The 15,153-nt window shown below is 35.1% G+C and overlaps 2 protein-coding genes across 7 annotated transcripts; one reads left to right on the top strand and one right to left on the bottom strand.

Annotated features, from left to right (window-relative positions):
- Nucleotides 1-366: 366 nt before the first annotated feature.
- LOC140810110 (phosphatidylinositol/phosphatidylcholine transfer protein SFH8-like) lies at nt 367-7,004 on the top strand. The gene is made up of 15 exons (XM_073167922.1): nt 367-734; nt 857-972; nt 1,695-1,998; nt 2,375-2,474; nt 2,595-2,861; nt 2,962-3,039; nt 3,116-3,217; nt 3,307-3,356; nt 3,480-3,579; nt 4,226-4,321; nt 4,409-4,522; nt 4,914-5,046; nt 5,156-5,559; nt 6,575-6,646; nt 6,742-7,004. Exons 2-15 carry the CDS (start codon nt 939-941, stop codon nt 6,760-6,762), a joined length of 1,875 nt encoding a protein of 624 aa, XP_073024023.1. The 5' UTR covers nt 367-734; nt 857-938; the 3' UTR covers nt 6,763-7,004.
- Nucleotides 7,005-7,109: 105 nt separating this feature from the next.
- On the bottom strand, nt 7,110-13,000 carry LOC140810111 (phosphatidylinositol/phosphatidylcholine transfer protein SFH3-like). 6 transcript variants are annotated; one of them, XM_073167925.1, is made up of 14 exons: nt 12,895-13,000; nt 12,223-12,335; nt 11,856-12,117; nt 11,278-11,377; nt 10,891-11,157; nt 10,262-10,339; nt 10,031-10,132; nt 9,708-9,757; nt 9,507-9,606; nt 9,323-9,421; nt 9,158-9,247; nt 8,529-8,649; nt 8,032-8,423; nt 7,110-7,565 (listed from the first exon to the last, which is right to left on the bottom strand). In XM_073167925.1, exons 2-14 carry the CDS (start codon nt 12,266-12,268, stop codon nt 7,470-7,472), a joined length of 1,803 nt encoding a protein of 600 aa, XP_073024026.1. In that variant the 5' UTR covers nt 12,269-12,335; nt 12,895-13,000; the 3' UTR covers nt 7,110-7,469. The 6 variants fall into 6 exon arrangements, with proteins under 6 accessions (XP_073024026.1, XP_073024027.1, XP_073024028.1 ...); XM_073167926.1 differs by having other exon boundaries at nt 12,223-12,341; nt 12,880-12,980; XM_073167927.1 differs by having other exon boundaries at nt 12,880-12,963.
- Between the last annotated feature and the right edge of the window lie 2,153 nt (nt 13,001-15,153).

Genomic DNA, 15,153 nt, shown 5'->3' with positions numbered 1-15,153 from the left:
CATTTTTTTAGATAATTAATTGATTTTTTTTTAACTTAAATGTCCATTTGGTTATTTTTACAAAATTAAATTTTAATTTTGCAAACTCAAGTATTTTTGTCAATGTTATATTGAACACAAACTTGTATAATTACTAAATTGAAATTATGTAGACTATTACACTTATGATAAAAAAAAAGGTTAAAATAGAGATTTTTTTTAAAAATTAATTTGTTATACAACTGAATTTTTAATTACATACTAAATTAGTAAAATAATAAAAATAAAAAATATAGAATAAATATATCAAAAATTAAAATATGTGGGACCACTGATCCAACGACTGCAACGTACAAAATGACAGACCGGTCACGGAATCATTACTCAATAATCACTGTTCAAAGTCCTTTTGGCCATTTACTCCAACCACCGCCAGCAGATTGTTCATCCCACCGCGCTCCTCCTGCCACGTGTACTGGGCCACCACTCCACGATCCCGTTAAACCACAACAACCGCCTCTCGCATTGAATCCGTCCTCCCCTTTCCGTCTCTCCACTTGGAAATCGCCGTCGCTCAATTAAACGGCGATTCTTACTCGTATGTTTGCTTGTTTATAATCGTAAATTGATATAAAGAAATTGAGACGTGTTCGTTTTTTTGGATTTATTATCCTCTTCCTCTTAATTGAATCGACTACCGTTACGAATGACTATGCATTAACTCGATCTCGTGATCCGTGCCGATAGTTTTTGAGGTGGGTTTTTTTTCCTCTGGTGAAAAAAAAAAGAGTCTTGCTGGAGTTTTCGATCATGGGTTTTTCTTTCTAGGGTTTTGTTGAATTTAATTGAATTGTGGTGTGGTTCTTGAGCTTTTCAGATTTGGCTCGATGCTTGGATCGTGCGGTTGATTGTTCGATCATCGAGAACTTGGGAATTGCTTTGGTGATAAAGAAATCGGGATGTCGGGACCCTTGGATCGGTTTGCGAGGCCTTGTAAGTGGCTTTTTTGTTTTTTGGAGTTCGTTGACTTCGAGGTTTATGGGTTTCATCTTTACTGAGTTGTGTTTATGATGTGTATGATTCGGCTTGTGAAATTCTGAGTTTTGTGTTGGGGTATCTTGATGTCATTCTGTGTGTTGATTTAAATGATTTTACTTGGTTTTGAATGGTGTATTCTTGATTAGAATTGTGATATCCCTTCTCGAGGAGCAACATTATTTACTTTTTTTTCCCGACCAAATCTCTTGTTGTAGAAGACCTTAGTTCTTGAAGTCGTGGCTACTTTGTCTATTAGTTAAATATTCTTCTGCAACAGTAAAAAATTGTCTGCTTGTGTTTTTTTTCGATACTTCTTTGAAATCATTATTTTTCCTTGAAATTCAAAGCTAATAATGGAGTTCTATAGTCTTTAAACGGTTGGGCCTGTTTTAAAACTTGGTTAAAGTTTGCATGTTCTGTTTTGATATGCATGTATGTTCTTGTCATAGCGGAGACTGTGGTTGATTGGTGAACCACTCTTACTTGGTATTTTGTGAATGGGATTTATCAGTGATACATTGTTCAACTTACACTTGTGAAATTAGTTGATGCAGAGCTTCTAAGAGAACACAAATTTATTACGAAACAATGCGTACTGTGTAGATCATGCTTTCCTTTTCTTTATCCAGTCCATAAATTTTTTCCTCTTCCTGCATATGTATTTTCTTTGTAAACAGGCTTTGAAGGGTCATCTGCACATGATGAGAGAAGAGAAAGGAAATCTGATTTTGAGAATTCAGAGGATGAAAGGAGGACGAGGATTGGTTCTTTGAAAAAGAAAGCTCTCAATGCATCATCTAAATTCAAGCATTCTCTCAAGAAGAAAAGTGGAAGAAGAAAGAGTGATGGCCGAGTCAGTTCTGTTTCTATTGAAGATATTCGCGATGCTGAAGAATTGCAAGCTGTTGAGTCATTTCGACAAGCCTTGATATTAGATGAGCTGTTGCCAGAAAAGTTTGATGATTATCATATGATGTTGAGGTTAGTATTCTTGACGGCTTTATGTTAGTTGTATGCACATGTTTATCAATTAGTCATGACATTGTAAATTTAGATTAGGGCTCTTGGACCTTGAGAAAAGCTCGAGCTCAAAAAATTTGCAATCGTGATCTTACCCCGAGCTTGGCTGGCTCACCTTGCATTGCACATCCTTACTTTAAAACAATTATGGCACAAAGACATTTAGGACAAAACTCTATTTCTTACTTAGTAGAGGTGGTTATATGCATGTTTACTTGTCCGAAGATTCTCTGGAGATAACTAACAGATGACATTTGCACTCATGGGTTAACAATTGAAACCTGCTTCCTACCTGCTGTGAAAATTTTTAGTAACATCTTTGAGACATCTGCTACAGGTTTTTGAAAGCAAGGAAATTTGATCTTGAGAAGTCAAAGCTCATGTGGGCTGATATGATTCAGTGGAGGAAAGAATTTGGGACTGACACAATTGCAGAGGTAGCCGGACTTGATACATAATTTTCCTTGTTTTTAATTGTCGATCAGTATATTTCCTGTTGTACTGGTGTTCAAAATGTTCTAATAAATATTTGATCGATCAATTGTGTTTCCCATCAGGACTTTGAATTCGCTGAGTTGAATGAAGTTTTAAAGTATTACCCCCATGGCTATCATGGCGTTGATAAAGAGGGAAGGCCATTGTACATTGAAAGATTAGGGAAAGTTGAGCCAAACAAACTTATGCAAGTTACCACTATTGACCGTTATATAAAATACCATGTGAGAGAATTTGAGAAAAGCTTTGCTATCAAGTTTCCAGCCTGTACAATTGCTGCGAAGCGACACATTGATTCAAGTACAACAATTTTGGATGTTCATGGTGTGGTATGTTTCACACCTTTTGGCATGTCTATTAATTATATTGATTCAAAAATCCATTGTCTTTTGTCTTTTTGAAGAGTTGTATCTTTATTCTGTTTTTTAGGGTTTGAAAAACTTTAACAAGAACGCTCGAGACCTCATTACAAGGCTTCAGAAGATAGATGGCGATAACTATCCTGAAGTAACCTTCATATTTCTAGCTTAGTTACTGCATTATGTTTAATTTATTGTTGTCACAACGTTATACCTTTCTGCAGACACTTCATCAAATGTTTATCATCAATGCTGGTCCGGGATTTAGGCTATTGTGGAATACTGTTAAAAATTTTGTAGATCCCAGGACTGCCACTAAGATTCACGTAGGCCGATTCTTATCTTCTTGTCATTCGGAAACTTTTATTTGAGTTGTGTGATAACCGGTATCTTAGTCTTACGATCGCTTTTACAGGTTCTTGGAAACAAATATCAAAACAAGTTGCTTGAAATTATAGATGCAAGGTGAAAATTAAGAAAATTATTTTTTATGAGATACCCATTTTATCATTTTAGATATCATAAAAAGAAAACTATTACAGAGATGCCTTCAGAACAGTTCTAAAAATTTGATCTGGGCCTGTGCAGTGAACTGCCTGAATTTCTGGGAGGAATGTGCACTTGCGCCGACCAAGGGGGTTGCCTTCGCTCTGATAAAGGGCCATGGAAGAATCCAGAGATACTGAAGGTCTTGACTTGCCTGGATATTTAAAGTCATAGATTGCATAGTTGTCAATAGCATCCATAGCCCTCGCTATAGCGAATAGCGTGGCGAAGCGACACCAAATCGCTTCGCGCCATGGACTTTGCAGTAGCGCTCGCTATCCTCGTTATTGGCACTATAGCGGCAATCACGATAGCTGAAATAGCAGCGCTATTGCAAAGCGAAGCTAAATGCTTATTTTCTGTCCTTTTTTTCTAATTTTTTTTGTTTTACATGTAGTTAGTTAGTTTTTTGCTGGAAATTATATTTTTCTGCATTTCTTACTTTATTTTTGTGCCTTCTATGATATTTCAATGAAAAAACTTAAAATAATTTCAGGTTTTATTATTTTACAATTAAAGTTGATGGAATATTATGTTGGAAATTAAGGTTTTTGAATTGATGTTACTATATGCTATATATTATATATTTATATACTTGTGGCGCTTTACTTTCAAATAATCCTCGCTACGCTATTCGTTATGCGCTTTAGCCATGTTTAACCTTTGCGCTACGGGGCGCTATGCGCGACTGACAACTATGATAGATTGTTGTGATACATGAATGAGATTTTCTAGGAACTATTTAGCTTCATTTTAAAGAAAAATGATTGATCGACATTGCTCTTCAGATGGTGCTTAATGGTGAAACACGACGAGCCAGACAGGTGGTTAAAATTATCAATAGTGAGGGGAAGGTAGTCTATGCTAAGCCTCATTACGCAAGGGTAAGGATTCTGCATTGGTTTTACTTTCTTGGAACACACTTTCTTGAGTTGACTGATATTAGTATACGCTTATTGGGGTTGGAGCAGCTGAAAGGCAGTGATACTTCTACAGCAGAATCTGGTTCTGATGCTGAAGACGTTGCTTCACCGAAAGCCGTTAGGAGTTATGCACATCTTCGGTTGACTCCAGTTCGTGAGGAGGTAATGTTAATCCTAAATATTCATGGCTATAATACAGTTTTTGTGAATGAGATGGCTTTCTGAGTCTGATTTGTCCTGTATTGCTTGACGAACACTGCGTCCTTTCTGTGTTTCTCCTTTTTTCCCTTCTATTTAGGTGGATGAATGTAAATTTCATTTATTGTTGGCCATACAATTTAATTGTTTGCTGTGGTAGATAATCTCTAGTTTTTCATAAATTCTGGAACCATCATGTTTCACAGTCCCTTTTCCATCATAGTAAGTTTGGAAAATATGGAATAAAGAAATACGTGATGATTTTAACTTATTTCTACTTTTATCTTAAACCCTAAAAAATTGAAGTTGTTTTATCTTTTATCGAGTTATTGTGAAAATATTTCTCTTATTCCAGGGCAAGGTTACTGGAATGGCTAGTTATGTCGGCAACTTCCCAGGATATGATGAGTATGTTCCCATGGTTGACAAGGCTGTTGATTCTGGATGGAAAAAGCAAACAAGCCCCACAAAGTCTTATGTTTCTAAAGGTAGACTTTTTCTCCATGTGCAATACCTGGAATACTTTCACGATGTCCCTACTTCTATTTCCATGTAAAATTATATTTATTTAGGATGTTAATGTAAATTTTAATTTAGAGATATTTCCACTGCCGGATTCTCAAATCACACCAAAAGGGTCGCAGGCTCGGTTTTTGGCAGCTCTTATGGCTTTCTTCATGACCCTTTTCATGTTCTTCCGTTCAATATCATTCCGTGCTTCCAAGAAACTTTGTGATGCTTCATCACAGCATGAACTAACCGTTCAAGGATTTGCCTTTGACACAATGTTAAAAGAGGAGTTCCGGCCACCATCGCCAACACCGGTTTTTACAGAGACAGATCTCCTATCTTCTGTCCTCAAGAGGTTGGGCGAGCTTGAAGACAAGGTCAGTTCTCTTCAGGCAAAACCATCTGAGATGCCCTACGAGAAAGAAGAGCTTCTGAATGCTGCTGTTTGCCGGGTGGATGCCCTAGAAGCAGAGTTGATTGCAACCAAAAAGGTAAATCCCCAGTATATCCTGTATGATGTTATTACTGTGAAAACTGTGCACATAATGGAAAAATATACAATTTTAATCTACGTAACTGAGGATTTACTGTCTCATCGGATACACTTTGTGAAGAATTATAGCACACAAGCCTCTTTGTTTGGAAGGACTTAAGTGTGTGGTCACTACCTCGGATTTATAATAATGCTTATAAAGAGAGAAATATTCACGTCTGATGCTATGTTAAATCTGAAGTATATGTGAACACTAAAACTAGACTATACATAAAAAGGAAAATCATAATCAGATAACAGGAGCTAATCATAGTTATAAAAGGCGAGCATCAGCCTGCACCTATCGCGCGAGTTCCTGGGTTATTACCAAGCGCATTAAGGCGCGACTCTGCCCAGGAGCGGTGCTGCTTAAAGATGTGTGCCCGTGCGCTTGTGACGTACATAATACATATATAACATAAATCAAGCCCACAAATTTTAATGCCCGATAACAAAGCCCGTCCCTATTTAATGTTCAAAAAAGCCTTGCTATATGCATGCATTCGTTTCATCTCCCTTGGGCCTCGCTCAAATTCTCTGCGGCTCTGTGCGTCTTTGTCTCAAATTCTTTCTGCGTCTGCGCTTGTTTGTCTCTACGTCTACGATATATTAATGAATTTTTATTTATATTGTTTGTTATTTTTTAGAAAATATTTAATTTAAATAATATAAATTACTTTTTATATGTTGAATTTTGAAATTGTGTCAAACGCGCTTTATTTCGATAAAGCGTGCACTCGCTTTGCATCTTGCAACCCAAATAACTATGTAGCTAATAATAAATGACAAAATTCATGTTAACTATTCGCACAGTTCTGGTAATTGTTGCACACTTCTTGCCCTCTGCATTGGTGTGTTATGTATGTATTTTGTCTTTCCATTGTTCAAGATATATTATTCTGCAATCTACCTATCTACGTAACCTTCATATTTCAGAAGCTTTTGAAATGAGAGTTAAATTTGTATTTGAGCAGGCTCTGCACGAGGCTTTAATGATGCAAGATGATCTGCTTGCTTATCTAGACGGTCAAGAAGCCAAGTATCGGGTGAGTCAAGATGAATTTATTTCTTAAAATTTTTAATTTTATCGTGGGACTTTGGTAAGGTTTGGTGCTGACTTGCCTCCTGCTTCATGTTCCAGAAGAAAAAGTTTTGCTGGTGAGATGGTTCATCGTTGGAGCTTCGAGGGTTGAGGTTATCTTCATCTCGGTTTCATGTCTTAAGCACAGCATAATTTTGAGAAAAATTGGCTTTGTGAACTTCATTGACGAGACTTATCTTACGTGAGAAATTTTATTGAATGCATACATGTATGCATCTTTTTTCTGCAAACATCTTGTACGGTGTGTTCTTGAATGATGTTATGGGAGATACATGGAATATTATTTGAAGTTATGGTTGTTTGTCTTGGAGAAATTATTCTTGTGTTGAAGAGCTCTATCATTAGGATGCAAGTTATTTTGTTCTATTAAAAAAATCAATCTGAAATTTGAAGATTTGTGATTACCATTCAAACTCGCAAGCATAAGCAAAAGCAGATAATAGAATCTTTAATCAACAAAATCAAACATATTTTTTTAGGTTAACACAAAACCAAAAGTATTCAATTGGCCTTTCCAAGAAGTTGCTGGCATGAAAGAAGATGCATGGCATGCCAACGGAGGGATGCTATCCTAAAACGCCCCAAAGAAACCTAGCACAAGACACAAGTAGCAAACCTTGTGATTTACAAAGGCCTTAAAATTAGCAAAACAGGAGCGAGCATAAAATATGTGGGGAGTTCAAAGAATGGTGTTTCTTGAGTCTAAAATCACCATCTCTAAAAGAATCGTAACACTTTCTAACTCAGTTTTGTTTAGGTTTCTCCACTTAGAAAGCAAAAAACTTCTTCTTCTTCTTCTTCTTCTTTTTCTTCTCTATGTAGGCAAGGACCTCCTCTTGTCGAAAGAGAGCATCCTCGAGAGCCTGTAAATTTAATATTTTAAAAGGGTTAATTAAATCTATCAATATCATCTGTGTCTCCCATGAGTTTCAGATTATTCAACAAGAATCAATACACTTAAAAGAGCTGTAAGCAGAAAAAAAAAGAGCTGTAAGTAGAAAAAAAATAGAGCTGTAGATCTATTCTTATGTTTTGCTACGGTTGGAGTTGCATTATTTGCTGTACTGATCGGAAGTCACACCTCATGACTTCAAAGCTTACTAGAACATAGTGTCATGCGAGACATGGCAAATGGTAGCAAGTGTTAATAAGATTTATCACCAACTTCAGTGACAAGATAATGCCTCACTGAAGATATACCTTCAGTAACCAACCTACTCTGAATTAAGTGGTAAAATACTTTGATTTTTCATGGCAAGATCACGAGCGGCTCTGATCTACATTGGATGCGTAAATGTGAAAGAAAAAAGTGAAAAATCTAGTCAATACCTTCTTGGTTGCTGACAGCTCTTGCTCCAAAGTATCTACGCGGTTCAAAGCATTATCTAGCATCTCCTCTTTGTCAGGAGGCATTACTGCTGGCTTTTTGTTGAGAACCATTACCCTCTCTTCTAGTTCACTCATGCGTTTCATCATCATATAGTAATCTTCACTTGAAATGGCAGTTCCAGGTAACTCACATGCATTTTTGGAACCTTTTATCATCGTGTCAACATCACACATAGAACTAGAATAGAGTGTAGCATCTGTGAGCTTCTTAGGCATGTTACGACTCATACGAACCATAGTAACAGCGCCCATTAGTAAGGTCATCACTCCAGCAAAGAGATAGTTGCTAAGTCCTTTTGAAGGCTTACAGATATCATGCACAGGGAAATTATCTGTTGATGTAGGAAGAAGATATGGGTAAACCACCCGATTATGTGTAAAAAGTTGTTCCTAGTCAAAATCCAAGGAAAAATGTTGAACAAATGATGACTTTGTACCTTTAGAAACAGCAAAGTTATCATGTTTTGATCCTCCCCTTATCCATGTTGCAGTAACAGTCTTGTCAACCGTTTGAGCATATGTATCAGATTCATATGCATTGACACGGTTATTGGTCACCTAAGGAGAAATTCTTATCAGTTACTGATAATCCAATTATCTATAGAAAGGTGGTTCGTTCAGAATACAACAAATGATAGGTGTTCAAGTAGGGAAAGTCGAACGTCCGTGCCTCAAGATTAGTTCTTTGAGGTGGAGGTACATTTATGAAGTGAAAGAGATGATATGGTAAGGAAAAACAAAAATTGAGAGAGGGGGCCAGCAGTGGCAATCAACTCCAATCTGTTTTCATTTTTTTTACATTTGTATGATTGCCTTTTTCAATCTGGATCATATGTATTTTCACGGCCCTGAACTTTTTTATGATTTAATAATTTGGCTCCTCTTGAACAAGAATTCTGGCTTGGTTGTTGCTTTATGCCTTGAGAAATCTAATTTTGTTATATGCAAAGTGATATCTATCGATTGCCTTGATCTCAGTTAGATTATACAAGACCTAAGCATGATTATACAATGGATGCAGCAAGCGAATGTAATACTACCATGTTTAATCGTTGTGAGAACTTACTTCTTCACGAACAGGGGAAAGTTGTGGATGTGCAAAGTAGTCTCTTGGAGAATTTGTCATTGAGTTAAACGAATAGTTTTTCTTCACATTCTGCATATTTCATAAGTAGCCGCCGGTTTCAATTTCAAGAATGACAGTTGTGAAAATCTCTTCAAGACTGCATACCTTGGACATAGCACAGTCATCTTCTGAAATAGTTTTCTCATCCACATTGGCTGAAACATCGATCTTGTTTGAGCATTTGTGTTCACCATTGCCAACCATCTTGAAGTCACAATAATTACAAAATTAGATAATTCTTGATGTGAAGACTTAAGCACAGTAGAGATTTGATGCAAAAAATAATAACCTTCATAATTTCAGTGTCATTCCAGGGGCCCTTATCAGAAACCATGCAGCCTCCCTTATCAGAACAGGTGCAAGTTCCACCCAAAAACTCTGGTAACTCACTGATTTGTGCAAGAGCAAAATAATAGATTCAATGACGGAACCTTAACAAGAAAAGGTTCGTTTATAATGTTAAGTATTTGAATGTCTGGAGAATATTTACCTCGCATCGATGATCTCAAGCAGCTTGCTCTGGTATTTGTTACCCAAAACCTGGTAAGAAGAAAGCAGCTTGAATCTTGATTTTCATGAAATTCAAGCAAAATGTTTTGTCCTAATCAGTTCCCATAAAGCCAGTTGCCCACCATATAATTGGGGACTAAGAACGATCTCTTAACCAATATGAGACCTATCATGTACGCCCTCCCTTCGTGTGGATATCACCATTTTTAGAAAACCGGCTACTCAGAAGGAATGAGAGTATGTGGAGGTTGGATCGGTACAAGAATGCACAGTGTCATTTAGAAGAGCTAAAATGAGGCTTACATGAATCTTGGCAGTGGTTTTAGGGTCAAGGAATGACTTGACAGTGTTCCACAGTAGCCTAAATCCTGATCCTGCATTGATAATGTACATGCGGCATAGCGTCTGAAATTCAAATTTTTTTTTTTAAAAAAAAACCAATTATATGGTATTCATTAGAAGTCAATAATCAATATAATTCTAAAATTAAAAACCAAAACAACCCGTATTTAATCTGGAAAGGAAAGTATATACCTCAGGGTAATTATCTCCATCTATTTTCTGAAGACGTTGAATCAGTTCCCTGGCAGACTTGTTGAAGTTTTTCAGTCCCTAAATCATAATTAGATAATATAAAGTTTTAATACCACAAACGAGACTCGGCACAGTCGACCCATCTATCAACTATTTTGTATTTTTTTTATTAAAATCGAGCTCGAGATTGGTTAGAAGCTCAAAAAAATTAATATCGTTGGCTTGAATAAAAGCTTAAATTCGAGGTCAGCTCGAAATATTTGAAAATGTTTGCTAGTTGTTTGAACTATTGATCTCATGTCTCGAAATATATTTGTTTAATATAAATTATATTACATTAATAAAACATTGGAACTCGTCAGAGATTGATGAACAAAATTATTTGAGCTCAAATTCAGTTTGACAAAAGCTTGAGCATAATTATTTGGGCTCAAATTTACTTTGATAAAATTTTGAGCATGTTCGAGTTTGACTCGAATTCGATAATCTAGACTATGGATTTTTAGAGCCGGCTAAGAAACTCGCTGAGTCAAGCTGGATTCATTTACATTCTTAGATAAAAACCTAAGTTGTTAAAAGAAGTCTGATTTTGAGGTGAAGAAACCTTCAAGACGCCCTACGATACGTACCACTCCTTGTACATCCAGAATAGTGGTGCTCTGATCAATGTGCTTTTGGGCAGCAATGGAGCAGGCTGGAAACTTATCGTTAAACGTCCTCTCGAATTCTTGAACGTGATATTTCAGATAACGATCAATGGTCGTGACTTGCAACAACTTGGTTGCATCCACTTGCCCGAGCCTTTCAATATAAACTGGCCTGCCATCCTTGTCGACACCATGATTCCCTTGGGGATAGTATTTTAAGACCTCGCTTTTCTCCTTGAAATCGAAGTCCTAGCAAAAAATTTGTGTCTGAAATATTTTAAACCGCACATAAGTTCAAAGTATATTTTAAATATTTGATTATTCGATCAATAGAGATGATTGTCTGCAGTGTACTATGATTATAAGTACCTCCATAAGAGTGTCAACGCCGAAGCCGTTCCTCCACTGAAGCATATCAACCCACATTTGCTTTGTTTTCTCAATGTCAAATTTCCTGGCCTTCAGAAACCTGCATAGTCCGAGAAATATAATGTGAACCACCTTCTGTTTTTGTGTTTAAAGTCACATTCTTAATTTTACGCTCGTTTCTCGAAAGTTCTCGTTCATTATTTTCATCGAAAAGCTCTTATCTGGGGATGATCACTGTAAGCCGGAACTCATTTCTATTTGTGGTGATGAAGTCCGGGGAGTACTAATTATTCTTGTCATTCTGTTTTGCTGTCCATGTGACAGAGTGATCGAGAAATTGCACTAAAGTTGGTGCATGATGTGAAACATCTGAAATGTATCATTAACATCGGCTATGACTTTTGTTAAAACGAGGCCAGCTCAGTAATTTGAGAGGCCTGAGATTCAACCCAATCGGACAACCTTTTGAATCAACCACTGACCACGGATAAGTGAACATAATCATAAAAAATATACCGTGCTGGAAACAGAAATCTTGTAATCTTTTGTCTGATACATGGGATGAAAAAGGAAGATACCTCAATAGCATATGATAGTCATCATGTTTGGAAGGGAGCAATTCTTCCAGGATCAGCACCTGACGCAAAGCATCCACGACCTGAACTTCCTCGGCATCATGCTCATCCTCGAACACAACGGACATAATTCTGCTGTTACGCCTCCCTTTTTTGGTCAAGGAGTTCCTGAACTTGGTCGAGGCGTTGATTGCCTTCTTCTTGAGGGATCCAAGCCTCTTTTTCCTCTCATCCTCCAAGTTTTCAACATCGATCTTCTCAAGACCTGCAAAGAATTTTACACAAAAATGGCATTGACTCATATCCACAACTAAAGTTTTTGATCTGTTTCGAAGAAGAAACGTAGGATACATGCAAAAAACATGCTTACTCTGCCTAACAGGGAGTTCGAGAGGTCCTGACATTGTGTCACTCATGATCACACAGTTGGCAAGTTTGCAGAGCAATATTTACAGTCCCAAAAACCACAAACTTGCAGATGGCCTACAACTTTTTAAAATGGAGTCAGAATATTTACAGTTTTTACTGTTAAACACGAAACTGGCACAAAACTTATCATCCACAAATATTGGATTTTCGATTGTTATCGTGGAGCAACAATCAACCATGCGGATAGAACAATCCAAACGTGGTGTTTGACGACTGTACAGTTTATAAGACTTGTTAAAGCCGCGAAGAATCGTTTTTCAAATTTCATAGAAGAATGGTTTCATTTATTTTAATGCAGAAAAATATTAAACATTCTATGATTCAAGAAAGAAGACAACAGCAAAGTTCATGACAAAATGGGTCAAACCCCATTGATGATGATGATAGTAATGGAGGGATCAAAACACATTCAACATTCTATGTTCAAACACAGAAATAAATTTTATAAATCAAGAAACACATAATACTAGCATAGAAAAAAATGATCTGCGCAAATTTAAGAGCTCAACTTTGAACAATTTCTGGGGATTAATTAACAGCCAGAGGGCTATTGAGGGTAGAGAGATTCATAGAAACCAAAAATTTTAAAAAAAATTACCAGTGAAAGAAATGCCTGTGTGGTCCGAATTATTGGCAAAATTCAATGGCTGCCCATTATAGGATGACTCCCATTGTTTCTTGAAAATGGAAAAACACCATCAATACAATTGCTATAGAATTTGTTGGAGAGGTTTTTAAAAAATAAAAATAAAAATTAAATATTTTTGTAAATATGTTTTTGATTCTTATATTTGACTGTCCCCAACGGCTGAATCTTTTCCATTAATAATGCAAGCCACTATATTGAAAAGTCCTAGTGCTTTCCCACTTTGTTATGTTTAAGATAATAACAGTGAGTTCTTCGTCGCTTCGATTCGTTATTTATGATTCTTTATCTATTACTTAAATCGAAATCGAATTATAATCCATTTTAAAAAAATTAATGTAAATGATCTTGTGTGTATATATATAGTTGATTTTTACATAAAAAGTTTTCGATTTAAGTGGACAGCATTATTATTGAGTGTCATTGTTGTTTTAAGCTTATTTATTAAAAACGATGCTGAAATATTTATTAACATGGAAATTTAGATTAAAATTTAAAAATAAAAATAAAAAATTGATGTTGAATTGGAAGTGAAATGAACATACAAATAAAAATATTTGTATTTTTTTTTAAAGAAATTCAAGCTAATTAATATATTTTGTAAGCGTACAAACAAATAAATGATTTGGAAAGACCAATGTCGAGTAAAGTGACCAAATCCATTTATTATTTAATTATTAGTATTGAAAAGGTAAGCCGTTTCGAAATATGCAGAGTGGAGCTCCACTAATTGATCGTCAGCCCAATTATTATTTTTTAATTAATATTAATTATATAGACTTAAAATATTAATGGCATGACGCATTAAAATAAGGTTTTTTGGTCCATGGATTTAGGATAGATAATAAATTGTACGACATGAAGTTTGTCGTTTTATCAAAAGTTATAGCTGACGATAACTGGACAACTAAAATCTTTTAAACCGTACAATATCTCAAATAGCACGGTTCGATCTCTCTACCAAGCAAGGACAATTATTGCACCCAACAATCTCCCTCCCAATAATTGCATTCCTTACAATCAATGAGAATCGAATCCGTGATCTTTGCTCTGATACCAATTGTAGGACCGAGTGCTTGACGTTTTATCAAAAGCTATAACTGATGGTAACAGTGCAACTCAAATCTTTTATACCGCACAGCAGCTCAAGTATCACGATTCGATCGCTCTACCAAACAAAGACAATTATTGCACCCAACATAAATTTGTTTCTATATTTGTTTAATTAATATTGGCTTTATTTTTTATTTAATTTTTACTTTTATAGGAAGAAATATAAACCTGAATTTGCATCGAACATAAATAATAGTTCATAACTTGTTTGACAGCGTATAGAATACTTCAAGAAAAAAAAAAAGATAAAACAGTGATTTAAGAAGTAATGATAAAATAAGATTTAAGAAGATATATATAAAGATATTTTGGATAAGTGAAATACAAAAATAATATATTTTTCACTTTTTTAAAAAATAACTTATTTTAAAAACTTATAATTTGTTTACAATTTTTTTACCAAACAAATTGTGAGAGTTTATAATTTCTAAATTGATTATAAGTTGTTTTTTAGATTTTATAAACTCTGTCAAACACCCTCTTAGAACAAGCTACTAAAAGTTTATAGATTAATTAAAATAAATTTAGCCAAATAACCTCTTCAATTTTCAAATTGTCATATATTAATTTTAATGAAATATAAATAGTATATTTTATTTAATAAATTCTTGTTGGACTAGGTAAATTTTATATTTCTTGACACCCATACCAATAAATGTTCATCTATTAGAATGTCATTTGCAATTAGGGTATAAATTAGTAGAATGGAGCTATATATTAAGAAATATTTATGCTTCGAATCAAGTTCAAATAAGTATATTGGAGCTCAAGTTTTATTCAAAACTCAAATAGTTTAAAAAATAATTTTTTTTTGCTCGAATTCAATTGAAATTAGAGCTCGAGCTCGGATCAAAATATTTAAACATATGAGTTATTCAAACTATTGTTCGAGAAACTGGAAACATACTTATTTAACAAGTAATAATATTATCTGTACTATATTATAGAAATAGTATGCTAGAGTAAGTACATTAGTCTCTTTGGTACGAGCTCTCCAAAATTACAAAAAAAAAAAAAAAACATTTTTCGGCTAATTTACTGGGATGCATTAGTTTTATATTTAATGACTTTTTATGAGCTTAAAAGTCTTGAGATACTCAATCTAGACTTCTA

Source organism: Primulina eburnea, chromosome 13, assembly GCF_022965805.1.
Source record: "Primulina eburnea isolate SZY01 chromosome 13, ASM2296580v1, whole genome shotgun sequence".
In the NCBI taxonomy this organism is placed as follows: domain Eukaryota; kingdom Viridiplantae; phylum Streptophyta; class Magnoliopsida; order Lamiales; family Gesneriaceae; genus Primulina; species Primulina eburnea.
Note: the sequence above shows the minus strand (reverse complement) of the source record. Positions and strands in the feature narration are given on the sequence as shown.